The sequence below is a fragment of the Solea senegalensis genome, linkage group LG3 (genome assembly GCF_019176455.1).
Source record: "Solea senegalensis isolate Sse05_10M linkage group LG3, IFAPA_SoseM_1, whole genome shotgun sequence".
Taxonomy (NCBI): Eukaryota; Metazoa; Chordata; class Actinopteri; order Pleuronectiformes; family Soleidae; genus Solea; species Solea senegalensis.
Window position 1 is genome coordinate 17326513 of NC_058023.1, and position 26314 is coordinate 17352826.

The 26314-nt window shown below is 39.6% G+C and overlaps 2 protein-coding genes across 5 annotated transcripts in view; one reads left to right on the plus strand and one right to left on the minus strand.

Moving 5' to 3' along the window:
* Window positions 1–6857: 6857 nt before the first annotated feature.
* The window catches only part of LOC122766849 (SH3 domain and tetratricopeptide repeat-containing protein 1), a 35306-nt gene continuing 15849 nt past the window's right edge, over window positions 6858–26314 (minus strand). For both annotated transcript variants that reach the window (XM_044022048.1, XM_044022049.1), the window contains 9 exons: window positions 24917–26284; window positions 23791–23931; window positions 23484–23705; window positions 23217–23397; window positions 21925–22075; window positions 13118–13240; window positions 12741–12891; window positions 11180–11376; window positions 6858–7769 (listed from right to left, as the gene is read on the minus strand). In XM_044022048.1, coding sequence (XP_043877983.1) covers window positions 7485–7769; window positions 11180–11376; window positions 12741–12891; window positions 13118–13240; window positions 21925–22075; window positions 23217–23397; window positions 23484–23705; window positions 23791–23931; window positions 24917–26284 — 2819 coding nt within the window. In that variant the 3' untranslated portion in view covers window positions 6858–7484. The remainder of the gene's footprint in view (window positions 7770–11179; window positions 11377–12740; window positions 12892–13117; window positions 13241–21924; window positions 22076–23216; window positions 23398–23483; window positions 23706–23790; window positions 23932–24916; window positions 26285–26314) is intronic.
* LOC122766850 (sterile alpha motif domain-containing protein 3-like) lies at window positions 15733–18848 on the plus strand. 3 transcript variants are annotated; one of them, XM_044022050.1, is made up of 7 exons: window positions 15733–15812; window positions 15925–16007; window positions 16178–16244; window positions 16318–17364; window positions 17558–17713; window positions 17838–17930; window positions 18126–18848. In XM_044022050.1, exons 4-7 carry the CDS (start codon window positions 16336–16338, stop codon window positions 18402–18404), a joined length of 1557 nt encoding a protein of 518 aa, XP_043877985.1. In that variant the 5' UTR covers window positions 15733–15812; window positions 15925–16007; window positions 16178–16244; window positions 16318–16335; the 3' UTR covers window positions 18405–18848. The 3 variants fall into 3 exon arrangements, with proteins under 3 accessions (XP_043877985.1, XP_043877987.1, XP_043877988.1); XM_044022052.1 differs by having other exon boundaries at window positions 16189–16244; XM_044022053.1 differs by lacking the exon at window positions 16178–16244.

Genomic DNA, 26314 nt, shown 5'->3' on the forward strand with positions numbered 1-26314 from the left:
ATGTGTGAATGGGTGAAAACTGTAGTGTAAAGCAGCTCATTAAGACTGGAAAAGCTCTGTATAAATACAGACCATAAATATTTAAGATGTTTTTAAAAGAACGTGGGGAAATATTTGACTTTTCCCTTTCAAGGGTTTGTGCAAAAAAAAAAAAATCTGTCAAAAACTAAACTAAAGTTCCTGGAAATGTACTGGGAAACAATAATACAAATAAAATAAATAAGGTTACTGTTATTTTCTTCTAAAAAGGAGTTTTATTATATAATGTACAGGAATGTACACTAACAATGGTGATGATATTAACTTATATTATTAATTATATTATTATTATTATTGTTATTAATTATTATTAATGTATATTTTAAAAATTAATTAAATGTTGTTCATTTGCCAACTTTACTAGATGTTTATTCTTAACAACCAGTGTTAAGACACTTTTTTTCTTCTCGTGTGTTACGCTTTATTGCATCTTGCTGCCAGTCTATTACAAAATGACTTTATCAGCATAACAGTTACTATAAGAGTAACTAATAGTAACTAGAATGACACTCAAAGAGATGCAACACCTGTGTGTGAGCTTGCTCAAAATGAAAATGTATAAATTATAATTTACACATGCTGCTCTTTATACCTTTGTTGTTCAGACAATATGAAGCTACAAAAACATCAACCTTTAATTTTCACGTCATAGGATGCAAAATTCTTTTATATTTCTTGCAATAAACACATTCTGAAGATTTTGCATGTGCCAACTAATTGTTTTTTTAATATTGCAAGTGAATGAAATGGCTTCGACGAGAAGATCTTGCAAAAATAAGCCTGATGAATTATGCTACATCTGCGGCGATACACCATTGTTCCTAACAGGAATCTAGTCACAAGTTTCATAAAGCGTGCTAACCATGCTTATTTTGGTATTAAACTTGGTGACCAGGATAAAGCTTGGGCGCCACAAGTCATGCACTGAGTATCTGCGTCAGTGGACCAAAGGCAAGAAGAGTTGTCTGAAGTTAGGAATTGGAGGGAGCCGACAAACCATGTCACTGACTGCTACTTCTGTGCTATTGATGTGACTGGGATCAACAGAAAGAATTGAAGCAGCCTCAAGTATCCTGATCTTGAATCAGCACGTCGTCCTGTAGCTCACTGTGATGAAATTCCAGTACCTGTCTTTGGAGAACTTCCTGACATCAGTGACAAAAATTCCTCCTGTGTTCCAGAAGAAGAAGAAGAAGTGGTTCTTAACGATGATTAGCCACATCCTTTTTCCCAAAAGGAGCTAAATGATGGAGTTCTTGTCAAAGTCCTCTGACGAGCTATTGGCATCCAGATTGAAGGAAAAGAACCTTTTACCACAACAGACATCAAGAGTTCCTCTGTTTTTTCTTTGAAGACAAGGACTTGGTGTACTGTACAGATATTGCTCAGCTTCTGCACAAGCTTGGAGTGCCACAGTATGAATTTTGACCTGAATTTTGCACAATGACAACGTAACGTTCAATTTACATGTACCTTTATCAGTGTCTATTGTTCAAAGTTAAAGTTAAAGTTAGTTTTTATTAATCCCCTTAGGGAAAGTATTCCTCTGCATTTTGACCCATCCTAGAGTTAGGAGCAGTGGGCTGCCACACTGAGTGGCGCCCGGGGAGCATTGGGGGTTGGGTACCTTGCTCAGGGGTACCCCAGCCCTTTTTGGCCAGGTGGGGATTTGAACAGGCCCAATTTACAGAAATTGAAGTTTGTAACATTTAATTAATACATTCTGTTATAAAACTTTTTTTTTCTTCTCCTAAAACCTTTTTTGGATGAGAAATATTAACGAAAATCAAGTGATAATGTCACAAAAATGTCATCAATTTAGTCAGAAGATTGGATTTTTCTAAATCAAATTAGCATAAAAACCTGACCTGATTGAGAAAAATGGACGTCATTCAGTTGAAAAAACATAGACAATTTACAATTTATTTATTTTTGTAACCCAGTGTAATCTGTGTTTATGCCGTTGTAGAATATTACTTTGGATGCTGGCGTACACAGGCTGACCTTAGTCTTCTGTCAGAAAAACTGCAGCTACTCCAGAGGTTTATTTTACCCTTCTTTATTGCTCAAAAATGGGAACAGTGTACAGTGTTGTTGTTGTGGTTCCCTGAGGTATATAAATAAAGGAACAGTAATGTATTAGTACATTATAAGGCAACATAACTGTGAACTAAACACACAAATGGTACTACACAAGAAATGCAGTGAGAATGATGACGACAATAGTATTCTCTATTGGCCACATGGGGGCGCCTCAGACCGCATCATGACAATATATCACAAGCAACTGTAATAAACATTAATATTGTTGGATGTAGAACCCATCCGCGGTATAACACACACAATCAAAACAGCGTTATATGTCTAGGACACATATATAAGATAATGTGAACATATCAAGAGAGTAACAATCACAACATGGCGGCCGGTCCAGGTTTCACGCCAGGTATAGCAGAAGACAGCATAATACTTAACAGTAAGTATAAACTTACTTCTCATTTACGCACGACGAACACAATGCAACGGTGTTGACAACTACAGATTTGACTCCATTCAATACAGTCACAGCACTCCGCGTAACTTTGCTGGCTTCGGGGTCACTCGGGACTACTCGGGTCCTTCCAGTATCGTTCGGCGACGTGACTGTGGCGTTCCGAACACGGCAGAGCAGGGAAGTTTGCACAGCCGTTATATCTCATAGATACATTTGTGTTGATAAACACAATTATTACTGAAACTAAAGTTATCGATTTAATTCGATCACTCAAACCATCTAAAGCAAAGGATGTTTTTGGAATGGACCCGAACATGCTAGGTTCAGCTCTCGCCACTCCTATTGCCTCAATCAATAATCTTTCAATTTCATCGGGTCACTTTCCAAAGGCCTGGAAATCTGCTATTGTTACCCCTGTCTTTAAATCCGATGACTCAACAACAACTACCGCCCAATAAGCATTCTTCCGGCCATTTCAAAAATCGCAGAAAGATCAGTGGCACAGCAGATTGTCCATCACTTAAACAGCAGCTGCCCCTCTCTCCACGCCATGCAGTTTGGTTTCAGATCCAAGCATTCCACTGAATTTTTTTCTCGATAAGGTTGTAGGGGCGGTGTTTCTGGACCTCAGGAAAGCATTTGATACAGTAAATCATTCTGTTCTTCTTACAAAGCTCTCAAAATGTAACTTCTCTCTAAACGCTGTGAGCTGGTTTGAATCATATCTGCATGATCGAACACAATCTGTATCAGTTAACAACTGCAGATCTAACTCTCTTAGGCTAACCTCCGGAGTCCCTAAGGGGTAAATATTAGGCCCCCTTTTATTTAGTCTTTATATTAATGATTTGCCCACTGTTTGTCCTGAAGCTGAATGCTTAATGTAAGTTGACGACACAGTTTTCTATGTTCATGGTCACACCAACACTGTTTAACGTCCTGTGTAACAACTTGGTTGCAGGAGTGCTGTTTGTAGCTAAACGCTTCCAAAACTGTAGGCATGTATGTCACTAAAACAAATAGAGTATCATCTGACCCCGACATACATGTTAATGGAGAAAGAATACAAATTGTCAGCCAATATAAATATCTTGGGATAATAATAGATTCAGAGCTTTCCTTTAAAGCCCATATTGGCAAATTGTTTAAAATAATCAAGTTTAAGCTCACAAATTTTCGTGCAATTCGAAATGAAATGTCAACTGAAGCTGCAAAAATGTATTTGCATTTGATGATTTCCAGCCACTTCAACTACTGCCTAATCAGCTGGTCCCAGGCTGGTCAGAGTTAAAACCAACCCCAGCATCCTTCTACCAATATACTCACTATCCCTCCTCTGTACATCTCATTCTGGCCTCTCTGACCTTATCGCCAAAACATCTAACATGTGCTGTTCCTCTGATTGACTCATTCCTGATCCTATCTGTCTTCGTCACTCCCAAAGGGAACCCCAACATCTTCATCTCTGCTACCTCCAGCTCTGCTTCCTGTCTTTTCCTTAGTGCCACTGTCTCTAGACCATACAGCATCGCTGGTCTCACCACTGTCTTGTATATCTTACCTTTCATTCTGGCTGATACTCTTTTATCACACATTACCCCTGACACTTTTCTATTTACACCGGCATCCGGTGTAAAACCAAATATGCTAATCGAACCTATGACTTCTATACCGGATCGGTCGAGGCCCGGGTTAACAATGACCGCCATTGGTGCCGATAACCTACAGGGTAACAGTGGAAATTGGGCTACTGTGGGTCGAAGTCGAAGGAGGAGAGGATGACGGCGGGTTCAGAAACAGAGAGAAAAGAGGAAAGGCAAGAGTCTGGGACTGAGAGTAGGGACTTTGAATATTGGGACGATGACAGAAGGAAACATTCTGGAGTGAGTTAGATGAAGTGATGCAGAATATCCCCAAAGTTGAAAGAGTGGTAATTGGTGCAGACTTCAATGGACATGTTGGTGCAGGAAATAGAGGTGATGAAGAAGTAATGGGCAGGTTTGGTATCCAGGACAGGAACACAGAGGGACAGATGGTGGTAGACTTTGCAAAAAGGATGGAAATGGCTGTAGTGAATACTTTTTTCCAGAAGAGGCATGAGCATAGGGTAACTTATAAGAGTGGAGGTAGGAGCACACAGGTAGACTACATCTTGTATAGACGATGTAATCTGTAGATTATCAGTGACTGCAAAGTAGTGGTGGGTGAGAGTGTAGCAAGTCAGCATAGGATGGCGGTTTGTAGGATGAATCTGGTGACAAGGAAGACGAAGAGGACAAAGGCAGAACAAAGGACAAAGTGGTGGAAGCTGAAAAGAGAGGACTGTTCTATGGTTTTCAGGGAGGAGTTGAGAAAGAATCTGGGTGGTCAGGGAGAGCTGCCAGATGACTGGACAACTACAGCTAATGTAATCAGGGAGACAGGAGTACAGGGAGATGCAGCACAAGGTAAAGGTAGAGGTGGCAAAGGCCAAACAAAGGGCGTATGATGACTTGTATGCTAGGTTGGAAAGTAAGGAGGGAGAGAATGATTTATACAGGTTGGCAAAACAGAGAGATAGAGACGGGAAAGACGTCCAGCAGGTTCAGTGATTAAGGATAGAGAGGGACATGTGTTGACCGGTGCCACAGAAGTAATGGGAAGATGGAAAGAGTACTTTGAAGAGCTAATGAATGAGGAAAATGAAAGAGAGCAAAGGGTAGAAGAGGTGAACCATGAAGTAGCAGAGATTAGTAAAGATGAAGTGAGGGGGGCATTGAAGAGGATGAAGAATAGAAAGGCAGTTGGTCCCGATGAGATACCTGTGGAGTGGAAGTGTCTAGGAGAGGAGGCCGTAGAGTTTCTGTTTAGACTATTCAACAGGATCTTAGAGAGTGAGGGGATGCCTGAGGAATGGAGAAGTAGTGTGATGGTGCCCATTTTTAAGAATAAGGGAGTTCAGGATTGCAGTAACTATAGAGGAATAAAGTTGATGAGCCATACAATGAAGTTATGGGAAATAGTAGAGGAAAGTAGACTGAGAGCTGAAGTCAGCATTGTGAGCAACAGTATGGTTTCATGCCTAGAAAGAGTACTACAGATGCAGTATTTGCTTTAAGAATGCTGGTAGAGAAATACAGAGAAGGTCAGAGGGAGCTGCATTGTGCCTTTGTAGATCTGGAAAAAGAGAGAGGAACTATGGTACTGTATGAGGAAGTCTGGAGTGGCAGAGAAGTATGTTAGACTGGTGCAGGACATGTATGCCAACTGTGAGACAGCAGTGAGGTGTGCTGTAGGTGTGACAGAGAGGTTCAAGGTGGAGGTGGGACTACATCAAGGTTCGGCTCTGAGTCCCTTTTTGTTTGAGGTGGTGATGGACAGACTGACAGAAGAGGTTAGACAGGAATCTTCATGGATTATGATGTTTGCAGATGACATTGTGATCTGTGGTGAGAGCAGAGACCAGGTGGAGGAAATGCTCGAGAGGTGGAGATATGCTCTAAAAAGGAGAGGAATGAAGGTTAGTCGCAGCAAGACAGAATATATGTGTGGGAATGAGAGGAACCCAAGTGGAACCATGAGGCTACAGGGAGTGGAGATAAAGAAGGTGGAGGATTTTAAGTATTTAGGGTCAACAGTCCAGAGCAGTGGAGATTGTGGAACAGAGGTGAACAAACGTGTTCAAGCTGGTTGGAATGGGTGGAGAAAAGTGTCAGGGGGTAATGTGTGATAAAAGAGTATCAGCCAGAATGAAAGGAAAGATATACAAGACAGTGGTGAGACCAGCGATGCTGTATGGTCTAGAGACAGTGGCACTGAGGAAAAGACAGGAAGGATGCTGGGGTTGGAAGGGCCAGGCAGGAGGTCTAGGGGAAGACTAAAGAGAAGGTTTATGGATGTAGTGAAAGAGGACATGAAGTTAGTTTGTGTGAGAGAGGGGGATACAGAGAACAGGGTTAGATGGAGGAGGTAGATTCGCTGTGGCGACCCCTGAAGGGAGCAGCCGAAAGGAAAAGAAGAAGAAGAAGATGAACACCACGCAAACCTGATGTGGTAAAAGCTTTTTTTTAAAGACAACTTTATTTATTAACAACAGAACATACAGATTATTTTTAATTTGAAACAAATTACAGACCTTAAAAATTGATGAGCCGATACGATAACTCAGTATGACTATTGGTCCAATAGTGGTCAAAATCACTGGATCAGATATCACACAGATAAAGATGTAAATTCCAATACAATCCAAAAATCCTATGTATTACATGCTTCACTATGCACAGACTGTAAAAATGTAAATAAAAACCAGCAATAGTATTTTAGCTGAGTCATAGTTTGGTATCAGATACAAAAAAGTGGTATCGTGCCATCCCTACTTAGAATAAATTAATAAATTATGCAACAATTTATTCTCAGTAGAGCTTAAATTTTTGGAGGCAGCAGTTTCTCAGTGTGATAGATGTGGCTGGGATTATAGGGACATCCTAGTTAATGCTGTCAATCATACTCTGAAACTGTTGATATAGATATTGACATATCCAAACCTATTTCACTTGAGTCTGGTTTTGGTTCTCCATATCCTTGATCAATTTGAATTTTACAAGTTGAATAACGGAACAAGTTAACACTTGTGTTTGTCTTCAGGTGATGGAAAAACAATGCAGGCAAATGTATTTTAGCATAGCACTAGATTTTGAATATACAACATGATCAACTGCAAGTGAAATATACTTAATGGATGGACCAATAATTAGTTATTATTTAATTATTACTTTTGAATGCCTTTGTGTAAACTTACCAATTATTCATGATGATTTAATAATGATTTCACTGGACACTAATAGTGCAATCTGGTCAACTATTAAAATCTAATCTTGATTGAATGGTTGCTTTTGTGAAAAATGGTGACCTTCATGCTGTGAGGCAACAATGCTAGCCACTATCCCACCGTGTGATCCAAAACCCCAAACACTTAACCCAAAAATGTTTTGTTCTTCTTGTGGTCTTCTCTGGTGGTCTTGTACTGTGGCATGCTGTTATAGTGCTGATCTGGTGAAATATCGATTCTTCTAACATTCAGCTCTGCTGCAAATCCTCTGGCCTTCTGGTAAAAGAAGAGGGACAGCTCTCGGTCTATGAGGAAATTGTGGTAGATGGTGGCGAGGCGTGTGCACAGCTGAAGCTGAGAGCGTTTGTTGCCCAGATCCATGGCTGCAGCAAGAGCCAGATGGTAGTAGCCTGCTGCATCAAATGGGTCCTGCAGAGACACCAACATTTGGACACTATTAAATATGTAATTATTAACCCCTATATTTTGAAGTTTTATGTAATAATATTTAATCATGTAGTACACATGAGGTTGATCATACACATTTCAATAAATAATACAAAAGCCAACAACAAGCAACTTTTATTGGCTTTTCAGTGCCACTGTAATCCCATTTTAAAATGAATTTCCAGATGGGAAGGTAACATCTTACTGTCATTTGTCAGCATCTTAAAATAATCTTTGTTTTCAAGTCACCAGTTAACATGCAACAAGCTCCCAACACGCTTGACCATGACAGTTCATGTGTGGTGAGTTTGATGTTGTTTGATAAGAAACCAAAAGATATTGGTATATAAATGTGACAGATGTATCAGTAAAAAAGCCTCTCCAGAACTCCAGAACAGCCTCTCCATCATTATTTGTCACTACCAACCAATCACTACAACCAATACCAATACCGATATATATACAGGCTTTTTCCTCACAAAACAAATTTTAGGTCACGTCACGTATCTCCTATTGGCGCTAAGTGCTTAAGCCTAATTACCGCCACCTACAGAGTATTGATAAATGAAAATACTTTTAATACATGCATATATATTTATTGTTATTATTATTTTCACATTTTAAATGTTAACTTAATTTATTAATTTCCTTTTTATTAAAATGTGAATATTTAGAATATCTGACTGTTAAATGCAGGCCCATTTATCTCCCAAGGGAATTCACTGTGATCTTGATAACGGCTGTTTACATTTCACCGGATGCTAATTCCAGCTCAGCTATCGGACTTTTGCATGCTAGCACTGCCAATACACATGGCACGTATCCTGACGCCATGAATTATCATAGCATTCCACCAGCATATTAAGTGTGCGACAAGGGGAGATAAAACCTTGGACAAGGTATACTCGAACATCAAACAGGGCTACAAGTCTGACCACTTTTATCTCCGCATATGCCCCCCTCACGGAAACTGCTCCCGCCATCACAAAGACTGTTGCCACATAGCTAGAGGGTGCCTCCCAGCAGCCACAGGACTGCTCTGAAAGGAACAACTGGGGGGTCTGTGAACATCAGGATCTGAAAGTGTTCACAGATAGTGTTCTGTGCTACATTAAGAACTGCATAGACACTGTCACAGTCGGCAAACACATCTGGGTCTACCCCATCCAGAACTCTGGATGACACGGAGGGTCCAGCAGCTGCAAAAAGAGAGGAACACCGCCTGGAAGTCCGGCAACAAAGATCTCTACAGCACAGCTGATCACATTGTCACTTTAGATGACATCACCATGGCTTCCAGTTCCACTGTGAGGAACATTGGAGTTACTTTTGACCAGGAAATGTCATTTGATTCACACATAAAACTAATTTCCAGAACAGCCTTCTTCCACCTGCGGAACATTATAAAAATTAGAAACATTCTGTCTTTACAGGATGCTGAAAAACTAGTTCATGCTTTTGTTACATCTAGATTAGATTACTGTAACTCCTTATTATCAGGATGTTCTAACAAGTCTGTTAGAATCCTTCAGTTAATTCAAAATGCTGCAGCACGAGTTCTGACAGGAACAAGAAAGAGAGACCACATAACTCCAGTGTTAGCTTCTCTACACTGGCTCCCCGTACAGTTTAGAATTAAATTTAAAATCCTCCTCCTCACGTACAAAGCACTTAATGGTCAGGCCCCTCCATACCTGAAAGACCTAGTCTTACTCTATCACCCTAATAGACCACTTAGGTCACAAAATACAGGTTTACTTGTGGTTCCCAGAGTCTGTAAGAGCAGAATGGGAGGCAGAGTCTTCAGTTACCAGGCTCCTCTCCTGTGGAACCAGCTTCCAATGACAGTTCAGGAGGCGGAGCCTCTCTCTGTATATAAAGTTAGACTTAAAACTTTCCTTTTTGATAAAGCTTATAGTTAGAGCTGGTTAACTACATGAGAAAACAAAAAATATTGTTGAGGGCCAGGCCAAATTTGAATTAATTTTAATTAAATGTTATCTCTTTATCTAAAAAAGCAGTTAATTATATTGTTTTGGTGTAACCGGTCAAGGCAGATGACCGCACATCTCTGAGCCTGGTTCTGTCAGAGATTTCTTCCCGGGAGTTTTTTCTCTGCACTGATGCTCATTGTGTGAACTGTTGGGGTTCTCTGCTCTCCTTGATGTTGTCTATGTACAGTGCCTTGAGATAATGTATGTTATGATTTGGCGCTATACAAATAAAATTGAATTGAATTGACAGAACCCGGTGAGAACTCTACTCTGCTGCTACTGCTACTGCTAAGAATATAAGCAGGTTGCAGCGCATCATCCACTCCACCGAGAAGGTGATTGGCTGCAATCTCCCCTCCCTGCAAGTCTGGGAGTCATGTGAAATCAAACCTAAAAATCCTAAAATTCAACTCACACTGAAGTGATAACTAGTGCTATAGGCATGTTGTAGCATCAGACATGCAACCTTATTCAGTGGTGAAAGCCTGGATTTAAGCATTTAATTAGTTAGTGTACTGGAACCATTCTACCAAATGCCAAGCAGGTTGTATTTTACTACAAAGGTGTTGTCTTCCATGTATGATATTGTTATTGGAGGTCTAATCAGATTTAGTGGCCTTAACAAGAGATCGCTGGATTTTCAGTGCAACACAGAGCTACATGACTATGACTTCTCTTCTTTTTACAGTTAGTTTACAATTGATTAGTTATTGTTACATTCATATTGCTAATAAGTTGTTGAAATTTGACAATAAGGCCTTAGTGTGATACATTGCAAACAAATGATGGACAGGATATAAGTCATGACACCATGCAGACAATCAAAATGGGAATTAAAAAGTTAAATCAGTTATCATGACATAAAACCAATGATCCTGGACTAAAAATAATAATAAAAAAAAAATGGCAGACCCATCTGCGCTAAATGAGAGAAATCAAGTATTGAATCAAATCGTGACCTTAAAATCAAATCAAGGATTTTGAAAATCGTGACATCGTTTTAAAATTTACCACTGCTTAAATCTATAACACAGGAGCTGCTGGTTTGTGTCGCATGTGTAAATCAGAATACAGAATTCCAAAGTGCAAGGATCCTAGTATTGTCTTCTTCTGTTGTTTTTTACCCATCCCCTCTTACCCTTCCTGTTATTAGTCTCCCTGTCTGTCAGTTCCTGCTGCTGCAACCAACCATCACATCAGCTGATTTTCTGCATTGTTATTGGTGCAAGAAGTGAGCAGTTTATCGAGCAACACAAACCTTCATTTCCACTCAGAAACATGGCAAAAACATTCAACTTCGACAAATGAGAAGTTTTATTAGGTGAGCCATTTATATGTGGCTACAAACTGAACTGAATTTATACGACCAGGAAATCATTTTATGAAGTAGTCCCTTACCTTCAGGTCATAGAATATGATGTCCCCTAGGGCTTGGTAGACTCTGACATAGTAGAGTGTTTCCTCATCAAACTGCAGAGGTGTTGGACAGTGGCTCAGGGTCTTTAAGTAGAAGTGTTCAGCGAGTTCATACTGCTCTAGACAGTGGTACAGAGATGCCAGACGGTGGTAGGCCACTCGTTCATTCAGATGATCACCTGGATGTAAGACAAAACACAAAAGCAAAAGAAGGCAGTTCATAATATAAGCGGAGCAAGGAATCTAACCTACCACCCACCCCACAAGCAATGTAGGTTAAAATGTCTTCACCAAAGACAGTTCAGCATGTAAATGTGTCGGAAATCTTCTATTTCTTTTTAATGCATTGATTTATTTATCAATTTAGGTTAGGTATCAATAGGTTGACAATGTGTTACGAAAGTAAAGAACATCATGGTCTGCACCAGGAAATGTTTCATGATATTGTTTGTGAAAGGGAAGATGAGGAAAGAATGTGCGCTAATCTTATGTTAAAATGTACTTCTAAATGGACTAATGATTGTATTTGCCTGCATTTTTCTCTATGAAAACAGCTCACATCACATAATTACATAAACACTTAATTACTTTAATTATCCTCTTCTTCAAGAATATTCACTACACAGAGTAGAGGAGCTGGGGATAGAACCACCAACAACCTCCATTTCCAGCCAGAATAAAATCACATTTAATTCTGATGTTAATGTTTCTTAGAGCAGGATTTCCCAACCCTGGTCCTCAGGGAACAATGCCCTGCATGTTTTAGATGTTACCCTGCTCCATCACACCTGATTAAGATGCTTGTTGACGAGCTGACCATCTGAATAAGGTATGTTGGAGCAGGGCAACATCTAAAACATGCAGGGCAGTGTTCCCTGAGGACCAGGGTTGGGAAACACTGTCTTAGAGGACGGCCAGAGGACTTAATATTTGTCTCAGAATCTCTGTAGATTGCCATTCAATCAGGGGCTGATTCTTTGTGTTTATATTATAATAATTAGAACTTTTATTTGTTAAAATAATAAAAAAAAGTTTTTGAAGACTAAAAATCTCGTCACCACTAACCAACAAAATGGAAATGATTCAGCAGTATTGTCTGCACTGGAAGAGCTGAATACACACATACTGACCTATATAAGCCAGCAAATGTTGCTATTCCTCAGTGTTTGCACAAAATATTAAACTCAAATAGGACAAAAGTCAGTGCTGACTATGTGTCAGTAGCTCATACAACTACTCTTCAAAAAACATATTCCCTTCACTGTAATGTCCTTACTGAATAAAATCAAATGATGTTACTATTGCTGGCCATATGCTACATGCTAAATGCTACTGTCCAGATTGAATATTATCCTGAGATTTTGTGTATATATGTATATATATATATATATATATATATATATATACAGTATATATATATATATATATATATATATATATATATATATAATATATACACACATATACATATACATATATATTATAAATACCAAAAACATACAGTAAATGTGATATTCTTTGTGTGGATTTTTATTTTTCTTACCTTGAGTGATGCTGATGTCCAGTGCCATATGTCCAAACTCAACAGCTTCTCCGTACAACTTGAGACTGAACATCACCTCAGTCAGCTTATTACACAATCTGAGCCTGGTCTGAAGACAGCTGCTCTTCATTGACATGGGCAGAGCAAGGTCCTGTGGATCACACACAAACATGCAGCACATTATATGCACAGCCTTAAAGGACATCTAGTAGTTACATTTATTAGAGACTTGTGGTTTTGTTTGGTTTCAGGTAATCTTTAGCTGCATAGGAAGATGTCCACTGAAGATGATATTACAAGGCCTTGGGTTGATAACAACCACCAGTAGCAATAAATGGATTCAAACTGTAAATGTTAATGAGTGGCTTGATTCAGACCCTGTAGAAGGTGATCGCCTTGTCTCTGTCCAGGCAGCTGTTGAAGAAAATATCTCCTGCAGCTTCCACAAACTTCAGGATGAAAGCGACATCTCCTGTTTTTCGGGCGACATCCTGAGCTACCTGACAAAAGACACAATGAAACAGAAATTCAATATCTAGAAGAAAGTATTTTCTTTGCTCTTTAGGTGTGTGAACAACAGCAGGTCATTAGGAAAATAAAAAATGTTTGTGCCACATGTGTAAAAGTCTTGTGTATAAAGGCTATGCACATAGATGTACATGTTTGTTCTTATTTTTCCTTTTATTAATTTTTAAAGGAAACCTGGCGCAGCCAGTGACACCCAGGAACAGGCTGGGAGCCAACCAGGAACAGACTGGGATCTACTGGAGAGACAGTTGACAGCTCGGAAAGACGGCGCCCGCGGCAAGAAGGGGTAGCATCCCATCGGTGTGGAAGAGGCTAAGACCAGTAGACCCAACTTCACCATGAACCGAAGGGCAGAGAAAAGACAGCTACTGGGACAGAAGTGCAGTGGCTGTCTTGACTGCTCTAAGGAAGAAGTAAACCACTTCCCGCACAACAACCTGAGCAACCCTGATAGAGAACAGGAGCTAGGACCCCTCAGAGGCCTATTGGACATTCCAGCTCCCATTACCGACTTCAACACCCATGAGCCCACCTGGCCCATGAGACCACCCCAGAGCCAAATCAGCCCCAGGACCAAGTGGAGTACCCTACAAGGTGAACAAGCGCTGCCCAGAGGTCCTAAGAACCCTCGTACACTCTAAAAACTAAGTCAGGGGACCTTTAGTCATTACTTAAATATATATATTGTTGTGAAGTAAAAAATCAACTTCTGAGATACTGTTAGACTTTTTACTTTTAATTATTATTTTATTGAGTTTGGATGACACACAAATTATGCATATTCGTTCAATATACTATCATGACTTGTCAGAGTTTAAAATTTTAAATTAATCAACAAGTCATTTAATTTTAAGTTCTGTTAATGTAAAATACAATTTGATGACGCGTAACGGCCCACAGTTTCCCTCTCCTGCATGCGCGCACGGGCATGTTCAAGGCGAGACGAGTGACCACAGCTGAAACTCATCAAAGCGTCGTGGTGAATGGTAAGTAATTTTATGTTAATTAACATATTTGCATTCTGTTGGTGATAGCCTGCTGTAACTGAATACCGAAACCTAAGTCCTTTCTCTTGAAGTAACTCGGGAGTAATAGGTGGCCAGATAGCAACGGAAACGTATTGGCAAGCTAACTTAATATGGGATTACCTATTAGCCACTGCTCCGGTTAGCATGTACGCTAGCTACGTTTATAAACTACAAGTATACACCTCATTTACTTTCACTGGCTGACTAACAAACTAGTGCACAAATAGGTTGTGTGTGCGAGTTATCTTTCGTAGTTCTTCTCATCTGAATCATAGTCTAATCATGTCTAGCTTACGTTAGCTGGACGTTACCGGAGTCCGTTAGCATTAGGCTAACTAGTTCCGGTAATACTCACTGCTTTCTAAGAGGCTAGGCCACCATTTTGGCTTGTTGATTCGATTTTTTTCCGTTTTATTTTTTTGGAGTTCCATTTTTTACCTTTTACTCGTATTTTACCACAAAAGTGTGTGTTTTTAATGTTTATAATTATAATGTAACGTTACAAAAAAATTCAATAAAAATGATACCAGGCACATGGTGTTCCATATACTGTATATTGTGTATTGTTTATAAGCCCATATGTAAAATAAGTAAAAACGAGACTTTGTTCACTTTATTAAAAAAAAACCTATATATTTGGCAGATGTAAAGCATTCATATGTATGTTTTTGTGTTAGTCTATTGTTATTGTTTTTTTTTAATTATTAGTTTAACAGCTCAGGGATGTTTAAGGAGCAACCTATTTATGCACTTTCTGAAGATTTTGCACTGTGAATTTGCACTGTCAGTTCTGTTTTGAGTAAGTGTTGCAAATGAATGATTTTTTAATCCAATTTATCAATTAATTAAAGAAATAATCGACAGATTAATTAATAATTAAAACAATTATTAGTTGCAGCCCTAAAGTACACAGTCTAATTTCTATTAAAATTATGCCTTTGTTGTATTAGAAATGACAGTAATGGTAATATAGTTCATTTAAATGTTTTGACAGGGAAATATATTAAAAGAGTGTTACATGTATGTTTAAAAGATAAATGTATTACAATTTAAAAAGGGTGGTAAAAAGATAAATGCTGATTGGAAAGCTGTTTAAAAATATACATAATTCCTAATAAAAGCAAGTAATTTAATTTGTATTATTTAAAATACAGATTGTGAATTCATGAGGTGTAATTGTTTTGTTTGCACTAAAATATCCATACTCCCTGAAATGTTCTTGTTATAATTTATCTTACTTACCAGCATCACATGGCTTGCTTTAAGATTGGCCCCTGTCACAAAAAACACACTTGGCCTCTGGTGGGCCACCCTGCCACTGGGCATTACAAATTTCAAATAATTTTACCTAATTTATCTCCCTACTCAGGTCTTCAGTCACTTTGCCGTGTGCCTTGCAAGGACAAAAAACTCTTCATCTACTCCAGGTATCCTGGTTTCGTGGACCAAGGGGTTCAATTTGAGACGTGGTCAGCCTCTCAGGACAAACGAGATATCACCTTCTCCTTCCCCTGAGGTGAGGAGCAGTCTGAGCCAATCTATAATTAGTGGTGATGACATAGGTGTAACTTAAGTCAATGCATTGAAGAATCACAAGTCAAATTGAAAATACTATTGTGTGTGTGCAGGCATTTCTGCCTGCTGTCGTTGAACGAGGGGTTCAATTTAAAACGTGATCAACCTCCTGAAAAAAGCCTTGAAGAAGTACAGGGTAAGACAGAAACATCCAATATGGATTGGCCTTGCAAAATGTGTACAAATGTCTTACATCTTTGGTGGAACAAGCATTATGACTCTTAAGCGCAGCATTTATGTTCCATAGATGGTGCCCATATTTTGTGGAGATTATCAGATGAAATGATACAAACTCTCATATTGCAGTCTTCCCACAGTGCAGTGTTCAGACTTGGCATATACAGTGATGTGTTCCTGATTTCCATACCTGGAGGTAAAATATAATATGCACTTAACATTATTCACCATTTACTTGTTACTAAAAATAACTGCAACATGTGAAACAGTTTGTGTACAGGTGCCAGATGCCACAACCGGCTCAACTCCGAGTGATCATTGCAGATCATGATGTCCGTAAAGTTGTACTACCATCTGGAATCCCTGAGACATTGGATGACCTTCACTCAGTCATTCGTGATACATTTTCCATTGCCAAAGACTTCAGTCTTCACTACAAAGATGTGGATTTTGATGAGTTTTTCACCCTTTTATCTACAACTGACCTCAAGGATAAGGACACAATCAAGGTTGTGTTTCTCCCAAACCAGGAGCCTCCAATCATTTTAACCTTAACTGATGTGACCAACATGAATAATCAGCCTTGTGAGGAGCCCGATGTTGACGACACCGCATCTGTGTCAACCGATGACACACTAATTCTCTCATCTGAAGATAGTCCAGGCCACCGTTCCCAGCGCTGGCCCGCTCAGTTTTCAATTCCCAGCTTTTCTGGCTTAACAGAGATCCAAATTCAGTCAGGAAATGAGCGCTTCAATAAATATGGGACTCTTCTCACTACCAAAGATTTAATTCCGCTACTCCCAGACATCCTTGGAAAACTAGCGGAGGCTATTTATGAGTACACTGCTTATCCATCTAGTCTGCAGATCAGTGAGGTTGCAGAGGCCCTCACTCAAAAGCATCCCTGCCTCAAAGAACCAGGCTCATTTAATGGGTCCTATGGATGGGCGCAGCGCCTAAAATATAAGATGAACAATTTCAGAAGCAAACTACGAGGTCTCGGCTGCCCTGAAGTTGAAGTGAACTCACTCAAGAGAAAACAAACACATGACCAGTATCCGGCAAAGAATCTGAAAAAACCAAAGAAGGCGGAGGTGAACTACCTACCCCCTCATGCTCAAGGTGAAACTACTGCAAGTTTGGAAAAAGAGAGAGTGGAGCTCCTAAGTGAAATGATGAAAAGGGACAACTCCAAGGTGGTAGCTCAGAAAATGGCCAAGACATTCAGCCTTCGTCGGGAGGAAATAGTGAAAGAGGCCCCTGCAATCAGTGAATGCATGAAGCGCTGGCCTGCGCTTTTTAGTGAAGCACAGGTGAGATTATAAAATGTTTATTAAACCAATATTTTTGTACTGTGGATTGATACAATGTGGATATAATTTATAAAATAAATAAATAATGCTATAAAAATGTAAAAATTCAGAAATAACCTTTTTCATTTCCAAAATGTACTTTCTGCATTTATTTATACTTGTGTCACATCCTTCATACTGGTGTGCCCTGTAGATAAGTGAAGAATTCAAGAGGATAACAACAGTTAACCTACAATCGACCTTTCTGGCCAAGCTTGACCAGTGCACCCCGAAATTGATGGCCTTGACCCAATCAAAAGGAGGAGCTGCAGGCCTGAAGATAAGGAACATTAAGGACATGCTTCTTGAGGTAAAATGATTTACTTTATTATGAATAGACCTTTATTTTAAATGTATGTTTCTGCCTCACTGTTTCATGTTAATTCTTGCATCTAACTTTATTGAACACCTGATCTATTTTTTCCATGAATCAGGACAACACAGTTGAAAGGCAGAGAGAAATTGCCATTCGCTGCCTCATGGTCTATCTTGGAGAGAAGGAGGAGGACCTTTTCAAACAGTACCGGGTAAGTAATTGAGTACGCTTTGAATTTTTTCTCTGTAGCCTTTCCATGTGGAGATATATCTGTTTCAATCCTGTGCACCAGCTTCCTGTGGGCTAGGCATTGAAGTACATACCTGCATTCCCGTATGCATGACACACTGATGAGCTTGAGACATGTATTTTATACATCCTAACACCTTTTAATTTCTTCTGTAAGGATGTAGAGGAGCTTGACGCAGACCTTGCGATGCAAGTGATGAAGATTGCCATCATCGGTGATGGGTGTGCAACCATCGTAGTCGAGGGAACCAAGATCCTGCAGGGGATTGATGTCGCCAGATCCTGTGCTTTGCTGATGGGAGTAATCTATGCTCTTAACCTAAGGTACCCCAAGCAGTTGAAATTTACCTTTGAGGCATTCCAGAAGCTATGTCTTGAGCTTGATGGACAAAAAGCCAGCTCTAAAGTAATGAATCTCAAGTATGGTATTTTTTAGCGTGAGGAAAAAGCTCACATCTCACGCGTGCGTGCGCGCGCACACACACACATCCATCCTTGTTCTTTTGTTTCTTTGATTGGATGAATATCTACTGAGTGAAGGTATCAGCTTAGAAAAGGATGACCTCTGTTCTCTGAGGGTGTTTGTCTTTGTTGAACTTTATATGCAGTGCCTCCTTTTGCTGGAGTTAGGAGTTTGAGCAGTCTGATGTGATCAGAGATGATAATGTTGAAATTAGTGCTTTTAATGTACAGCCATCTGTCTTTTTTTTTGTATAATTTTCATGTGTACAAGTCAAATGATGGTGATTCATGCACAGGGTTTTAGTTGGTTTTATAACAATGTTCCTCCTCATAAAGCATCTGAGTGCATGGTGCTGTTTGCACTTTAAAGGATTTAGTGCTACTGTGAATTTTAATAAATGTTTCTAGTTAATTTGAATACTAATGTCTGAATTTCTGTCTGCATTGTCACAAAACCATCCAATCCAAGGTTGGAGTTTTGAGCAACTTGGCCTCCTGGGAAACACTTAACTTAAATAATTCATGTTGACAATTTTTAAGTCCATGTTACTTAGAAATGGATTTTATTGTGGTCTAAAAGCTAGTTCACTATACTTAAAACATTATGTTGGATCAACTTAAATACTTGCGTTCATATTGACAATTTTTAAGTTCTTGTTACTTAGAAATGCATTTTATTGTGGTCTAAAAGCTAATTCACTATACTTAAAATATTACGTTGGATCAACTTAAATACTTGCATTCATGTTGACAATTATTAAGTTCATGTTACTTAGAAATGTGTTTTATTGTGGCCAAAAAGCTACTTCCCCATACTCAAAATATTGCTTTGAATTAATGTAATTCTGCCAGCAGTTGGCTTAACTTAAAAATTCTAGTGGAAAAAGTTAACACATGTTTTTGTGTTGACCCAATGTTTTATTTTTTAGAGTGTAGGGGATCTGGATACCCAAGGAAGAAAATTCCACCAAGCTGGAGCAGTTACCATTTCGCTTCTCAGCGTCGAGGGGAAGATCTTCTTCAGCATCCTATCCAGAAGGTTAACAGGCTTCTTCCTGCAGTACACCTATTTTGACACATCAGTCCAAAAAGGAGCTATCCCGGGTGTACCAAGATGCCTAGAACACACTGGAGTAGTGACCCAGCTGATCAGGGAGGCACGTGAAGGGAAAGGAGTCCTTGTTGTGCTTTGGCTCGACCTTGCCAATACATATGGCTCCATGGCCCACAAGCTGGTTGAGACTATCCTGGACCGACACCATGTACCCAGGAAGATCAAGGACCTCATCCTGAATTACTATGGGAACTTCAGGCTCAGACTCAGACCCTTGCCATGAACATGGTAGTCAAGGCTAGAGATGTTACAATACCATTTTTTCCCTCCCGATACCGATTCCGATACTTGTGCTGTGGGTATCGGCCAATACAGAGTACCAATACCGACACCAGTGTGTTATAAAAAAATATATATCATACTACACCTGAATGACTGTGATATGATTATCATCATCAAATCCTTTACCGTATCAGTCACGGGTGTCAGACAGTGGAATAATCTGGATGAGGAGATGAAAAAATCAGCAAAACAGAGTGTATTTAAAAATAAAGTATGTAGAGATGACCATTAATCGATACAGAAGGACCCAGGAGGAAAGTATGACAAAAGTCAGAGACAGAAATCTGTAGACACCGTGTGGAGACGGCAGTGGAAGCATATGTAACCAAACAACAGCTGACATACATGGAGTCTGATTGACTGTCTAGAGCTAGACTGCATCTCTGATGCTACCTGATGCTGAAACATTTCGGTTATGTGTATTGTGTAAACTACACTAAGATGATGAGAGATTTAAATCTAAATAAATAAACAAATAAATCATTGGTGGTAAGGTTTGGCTCAGGTTAAACCCTCTGTAAAACATGAACGAATACAGCAAATGGAAACCATTTATTTTTACCAGTGATATGTTATTTCGTTTTTCAGCTTGTACGTTTGTTTTGACTCTGGTCCAAACAACGCAGCACTGGCAGAGCTTCATGTTTCCATGACGACTGACTGGGAAAGGAAGCGCGTGACATAATTTTTACATGACTCCAGATTGTTAAAATGAGTCTCTGAAGTAACGCTAAACGCTAAAAACGGAGGCATACATATGCAGGACACAGGTACGCTGGTTAGTTGTCGCACTGCTCTTTTTGTTTAATAAACGGATCAGAGCTAATGGAGCTCTAATTAATTACGTGGTATCGGATCAGTGCATGGACTCCAGTACTCGCCGATACCGATGCCCACATTTTCTGCAGTATCGGAGGCATTTCCGATACCGGTATCAGAATTGGAACAACTCTAGTCAAGGCGGGAGGTGGATACTCCAGGGCCTGGAAAAGCTCATTTCCTGGGCAAGAATGAGCTTCAAAGCAGCTAATCCAGGGCCATGGTGCTGAAGAAGGGAAAGGTGACTGGCGAGGTAATCCCATCTATCATCAAGAAACCGGTCAAGAGCACATCCTCATGAGCTGCCCAAAAGCACTGGGGTCATGCTACTATCACTGGCGGCATGACCAAGTGTTGAAGGCAGCGGCTGGAACCACCCTATATCTACACCAACAAGCACCAGCGAGGCAAGAGAAATCTTTGGCAAATGACCTTTGTCAAGGCTGGACAGCAGCATCAACCACAACTCAAACCAGCGGCCAGCCGACTGACCAAAGCTTCGGACTGGGAGCTGAGAGTAGACTTGGGCAAGCAACTGAAGTTCCCGGACCACTTCATAACAACAACTTTGAGGCCAGACATTGTGCTTTCCACTGTCTCTGCAAGGCAAGTGCTATTGATAGAACTGACAGTTCCATGGGAGGACTGCATTGAGGAGGCAAACGAGCGAAATCGGGCTAAGTACCAGGAGCTGGTGGAGCAATGCCAATGAAGAGGCTGGAAGGAATGCTGCGAACCTATTGAAGTGCTGGCCGCTGCAAAGTTTATACCATGCTAGTCATCACAGGAGCAAAGAGGAAAGCCATAAAGAACACCATGGAGACAAGCCAGGGTTGATCAGACACAAGTCAGGGTTACCTGAGTGAGAGCGTCTGATGTTGAAAGATCCAAAACATCCAATGATCTGTCTAAGATGCTGACTCTACAGAGAAGTGGTTAAATGATGGGTAATAACACTGCAAAAATAGTATTTCTAGTCAACAGGTACTTACAGGGTTAGTGTTAGAAACACTTGAAGCACAACTTACTGACAATGAGTTAATTGTATGTTACTTATCAATTGAAATGTCAATAATTAACTATCAAAATAAAGTGTTACTCATAGATGCAGATGACATGAAAACTTAACGCCTTGGGCCATGAAAACAGTTGTCTATTAAGATTCATATTTGTCATTCAGTATTGGAGAATTTACAGTACTAGAAAACTCCATAATTTACCTGATGAGTAAAAAGCCATAGCATTAAGAAATATGCTGTCTACACAGTTGTTATCAGACCTGAACATAAAGGTCCACCAGTTCATTTTGGCCCAGCAGGTGATAAATCTTCCCAGCTTGCAGCCAACCATATGCCTCCTTCTCTCTGTGGCCCAGGTCGATGAAGACACCTAGACTGCTCTTAGTATAGTCAAGAGCTGTGCGGTATGCCCTGAACAAAACAAAACAAAAACCAATAAAAAACGTTTATGTGCCATGTTGCTGTTCACTTAAAATATAGGTCCAGTGTTTAACATCAGGAGGGTTTACTGGCAAATATGAGATAAAATATTAGAGATAAAATATCATCTCATATATAATCTCAAACATAAATATGAGATAAAATATACTATTTCAATGTTAATTTTTAATAATAAAAAAAGGGATGAATTCAAGGCACATGAAACAAGTCAACTAACTTCTGATAAGTTATAAATGAGAGTAAATTTAAATAAAGCACAAAAAAGTGACTAGATGCCGATAAAACAATTAGTTAATGTCTAGTAATTATACATTTGCAGACTACAAAAAAACTCAAGAACATATACAAAATATACAAAACCACTCTAGGAGCTAACAGGTCGACTGCACGAGCAGCAACCCGGAAGTCGTTATGATTCTCTTCACATCAAGATGGCCATCAATTGATGAAAAAAAGAAAACAATATGGTGTAGTAGGGGTCTAGAAAAGATTACATTGGAGGCTACACTGCAACTGATACACCTGATGCATCTTACTCCTGTCTGCTCTCCTGACAAAGCTTCGCCCTGAATACATTACGTCTGAATCAGATCTATAACAAAACGTAACATCATCACAATAAACTGCACAGGTCTGAATTAAATGATAGGTCATGTTTATTGTGAGGTTTAAAGCAACTTTATTCATAAATAGCTATAAGGACATTAGGAGGACTTCAACAAATAAGATAAATAGTGTCTCTATAACAAATTACAGACTCAAGTATTCAAAAAACCCTGAAATACAAATTGTATTTCAGGGTTTTTTTAAACTACAAATTAAAGTGGAACACACACACACACACACACCAGTGGTGGTTAGTAGTAGTGGCATAACAGGGGAAGCTCATTTCAGGCCCAGTTATTTATACATAAATTCTGCCCTCCGCTTTGTGATAAAAGATCTTTGATAAACAGCTGATTCTGAATATGCATTTTAGCACACTTTTAGTAATGAAATGTAAATACAGTTCACAGTTCATATTTTACCATTTATTTTATGACAATTTAGAGGAAGCAGAGCTTCCCTTGCTGTCCTAGAGCAATAGGCTCTGACACACACACATACATACCTTGCTGTTCCCAGAGTGAGGTAGAGCTGACTAATGGCCTCCAGTGCTTCTCCTTCCTGTCCTCTGTCTCCTGTGCATTTCAATAACTGGACCTGGTGTTCCCTGTAGATGATACACTGAACCTGGTCTGGGATCTCACATTCATACAGATGGCACATACTTCTGGTTGCAGAGAGTTGGCCTGTCATTTAAAGGAGCACAAATGAAAAAAGAGGCCAGAATGAAAAGTATAACCTTTGTAAAGGACATGGTAACTCACTCACTTACAGTCTAGAATGTTGGCATTGATTGCCAGCAACAGAGCCCACTCATAACATCCTTTCCCATAGTCCAGCTGCTGCTGCTTCACATAGTGCTGTCCCAGCTCAAGCAGCACAGTGATGAAGTTTGCCTCATGACCTTCTTCATCCAGCTCTGAGAAGAGCTGCACGGCCTCAGTCAGGTACCTTTCTGCCAGTGCTTTAGCTCCAGCTTTCAGACACAACAGCCCTTAATGAGGATGAAGAACAATGTCATCTCACACAGCTGAAGACCATTAGAAGAACCGTCTGTCATTATATCTATACAACCTCACCGAGGTTAGCCTGAGCTACAGCCCACTTTGGCAGGTCCTCATACTCTTCACAGATTTCAACAGCAGCCTGGTAGCTCTCGACTGCTCTCTGGAAATTGCCCATACATCCAAGTGCCACACCGCGCATGTTAAGGACCACACCTTCAAGTGCAATTAAACACATTTTCACCTTACAAGCATATATCAATATTAGAGCGGTGCAATTACATTAGGAAATTAAAAACTAATAAATATTTATATTGACACCAAACTTAGAGCAGCTGAAACTTAGACCATACATACTCAGAATCACAGTTTCTCCCTGAAATTACATTTCACAAACACATTTACAATATGCTACACTTCTACAAGTGCTGAGACAAATTTAGATTTTAGGAAACAAATTTAGAAAAATTGAAACATAATTATGGGATTTGCAAATTTGTTTTGTAACGTGTAAATTTGTTTTCTAAAATGTAAATTTGTTTTCTAAATGTTAAATTTGTTTTCTAAAAAGTCAATTTGTTTTCTAAAAGTTAAATTTGTTTTCTGAAATGTCAATTTGTTTTGCAAAGTGTAAACTTGTTTTCTAAAATGTCAATTTGTTTTCTAAAATGTCAATTTGTTTCCTAAATGTTAAATTTGTTTTCTAAAAAGTCAATTTGTTTTCTAAAAGTTAAATTTGTTTTCTAAAAGTTACATTTGTTTTCTAAAATGTCAATTTGTTTTGCAAAGTGTACATTTGTTTTCTAAAATGTTAATTTGTTTTCTAAAAGATAAAGGCAAAGGTACAACAGGTCTATGTTGCTGCTTCATAAACCTGTACGGAATCTATATGTTATCAGACCTGAACATAATGTGCACAATGCTCAGAAAAAAGGGGGGGGGGAAAACAGGATGCATTTTGTGCACATGCACATTTCATTAAAGCATGTGTTGTTAAAACACCCCTTAAACAACTAGAAAATTTCTGTTGTAATCAAATATCTTACCAACTTAAAACTGTGAACAACGAGCTTGCTATAACTCTGAAAACAATATATGGGAACTTGTGCTAGAAAATATGGATGGCTGGTTTATATCTGACAGCTGAATAATATTAATCAAACATTTTAATTGACAATCACATGTAACCATGTAAACTGACCTTCTTGAGGGGTCGTGCAGTGTTCTGGCATGGAAGACAGGACTATGTCTAATATCTCTAACGCAACACTGGGCTGCTTGTTGTCAATATGAAGCCATGCCAGCCAGATGAGGGCATTGTTTCTTTCTGGTACAGAGATGGGGGCTTGCTGTGATGGTGGACTGTTGTTGATGAGGTTATGCATTTGGTGGATGGCTGGTTCAACCATTTTGTGCTTGTAAAGGAGTTGGCAGAGACAAACTGTAAATTGATGTCTCAGAACATCGTACTGGCTTCCTCCTTCTTGGACCATGGTGGTAAAAGAGAGAGCTTGGTGTAAAAATGGCGCCACTTGAGGTGGGATTGAGGCTTTCTGTTGTGTGATCCCATACGGTTTGTTGAAATTGTCCAGGATGAGGAGCATACTGTTGAGACAGTCACTCAGTTTGGCAGATGGCTGTAGAGAGGCTGTCCTTGCTGAACTGACACTGAGGTAGGGAAGGCAGAGTTCCCTGTAAAGCTGTGCCAAGGTCAAGTATCCATGGCTGGGAGAGAACCTCCATGTTTTTTGGGCTTCAGCAGCAAGAACAAGTACTCTCTCAATGTATGGAACGGCATTCACCTTCTCAGCACATGTCCAGTGGTGCTTTGCTAATAGATATGAAGCCCGGGCCTCAGCTGTGTTGTTATGAGACAGCACTGCTTTCTTGAGAATGTATTTAAGAACTAAATCATCCTCTAATATTTCTAGGCACTCTGGGATTCCTAATAGCAAGGCACCAAACCGCTCCATCACAGTACAGAAACTTTGGGTATTTTTTTGCAAAAGATATATGGCAGCTAGGTTGGAGTAGATGCTGGCCAACAGCTTGAAGTCCCTAAAGCATTCTTGTGGAACACTGAGTGCCTCCTCAAAGTAAACCCTAGCCTGGCTGAACTTTGACCTGCCAGCACAGAGTTTTCCCAACAGGAAGCACAAACGAGTCCGTGACCAAAACAGTTGCTTCTTCCTAGCTGTTTCCCTGGCAACACCCAGAAAGGCAATCAGCTCTTCCTCGTCGGAGTGACCACAAAAAGTAGAGGAAGTGAGGACGTCTGAACTCTGTCCATACAACACACCAAACTCCACTTTGCTGTCTTGTCCCTCCAAAAAATTGAAGAGAGGAATGAAGTTCTCAGTGTTGTTCTTGTTTCCCTCTACAGTTGGATGAACAGTGAAACATGGAGGGAGTGTGTCTTTTGCCTGTGTGGGCAGGACTAACTCCTCAAGATTTCCATTCATGGTTTCATTCATGAAATCCGATGATGAGTCTTTTCTTTGATCAAGAATCCGGTGAATATTTTGTTTTAGGTCTGTCTGCTGAGTATAATCTTCACTTGAAGAGCTGACTGCAAAAGAAAAATTGAATGAAATTGCAC

Excerpts from the sequence above, each read along its gene's own strand:
- LOC122766850 (XM_044022050.1), top strand. The coding sequence starts at position 16,336 with ATGCCACAACCGGCTCAACTCCGAGTGATCATTGCAGATCATGATGTC. Across the intron at positions 17,714-17,837 it reads TTAAGGACATGCTTCTTGAG|GACAACACAGTTGAAAGGCA; the intron begins GTAAAATGATTT and ends TCCATGAATCAG. Across the intron at positions 17,931-18,125 it reads ACCTTTTCAAACAGTACCGG|GATGTAGAGGAGCTTGACGC; the intron begins GTAAGTAATTGA and ends TTCTTCTGTAAG.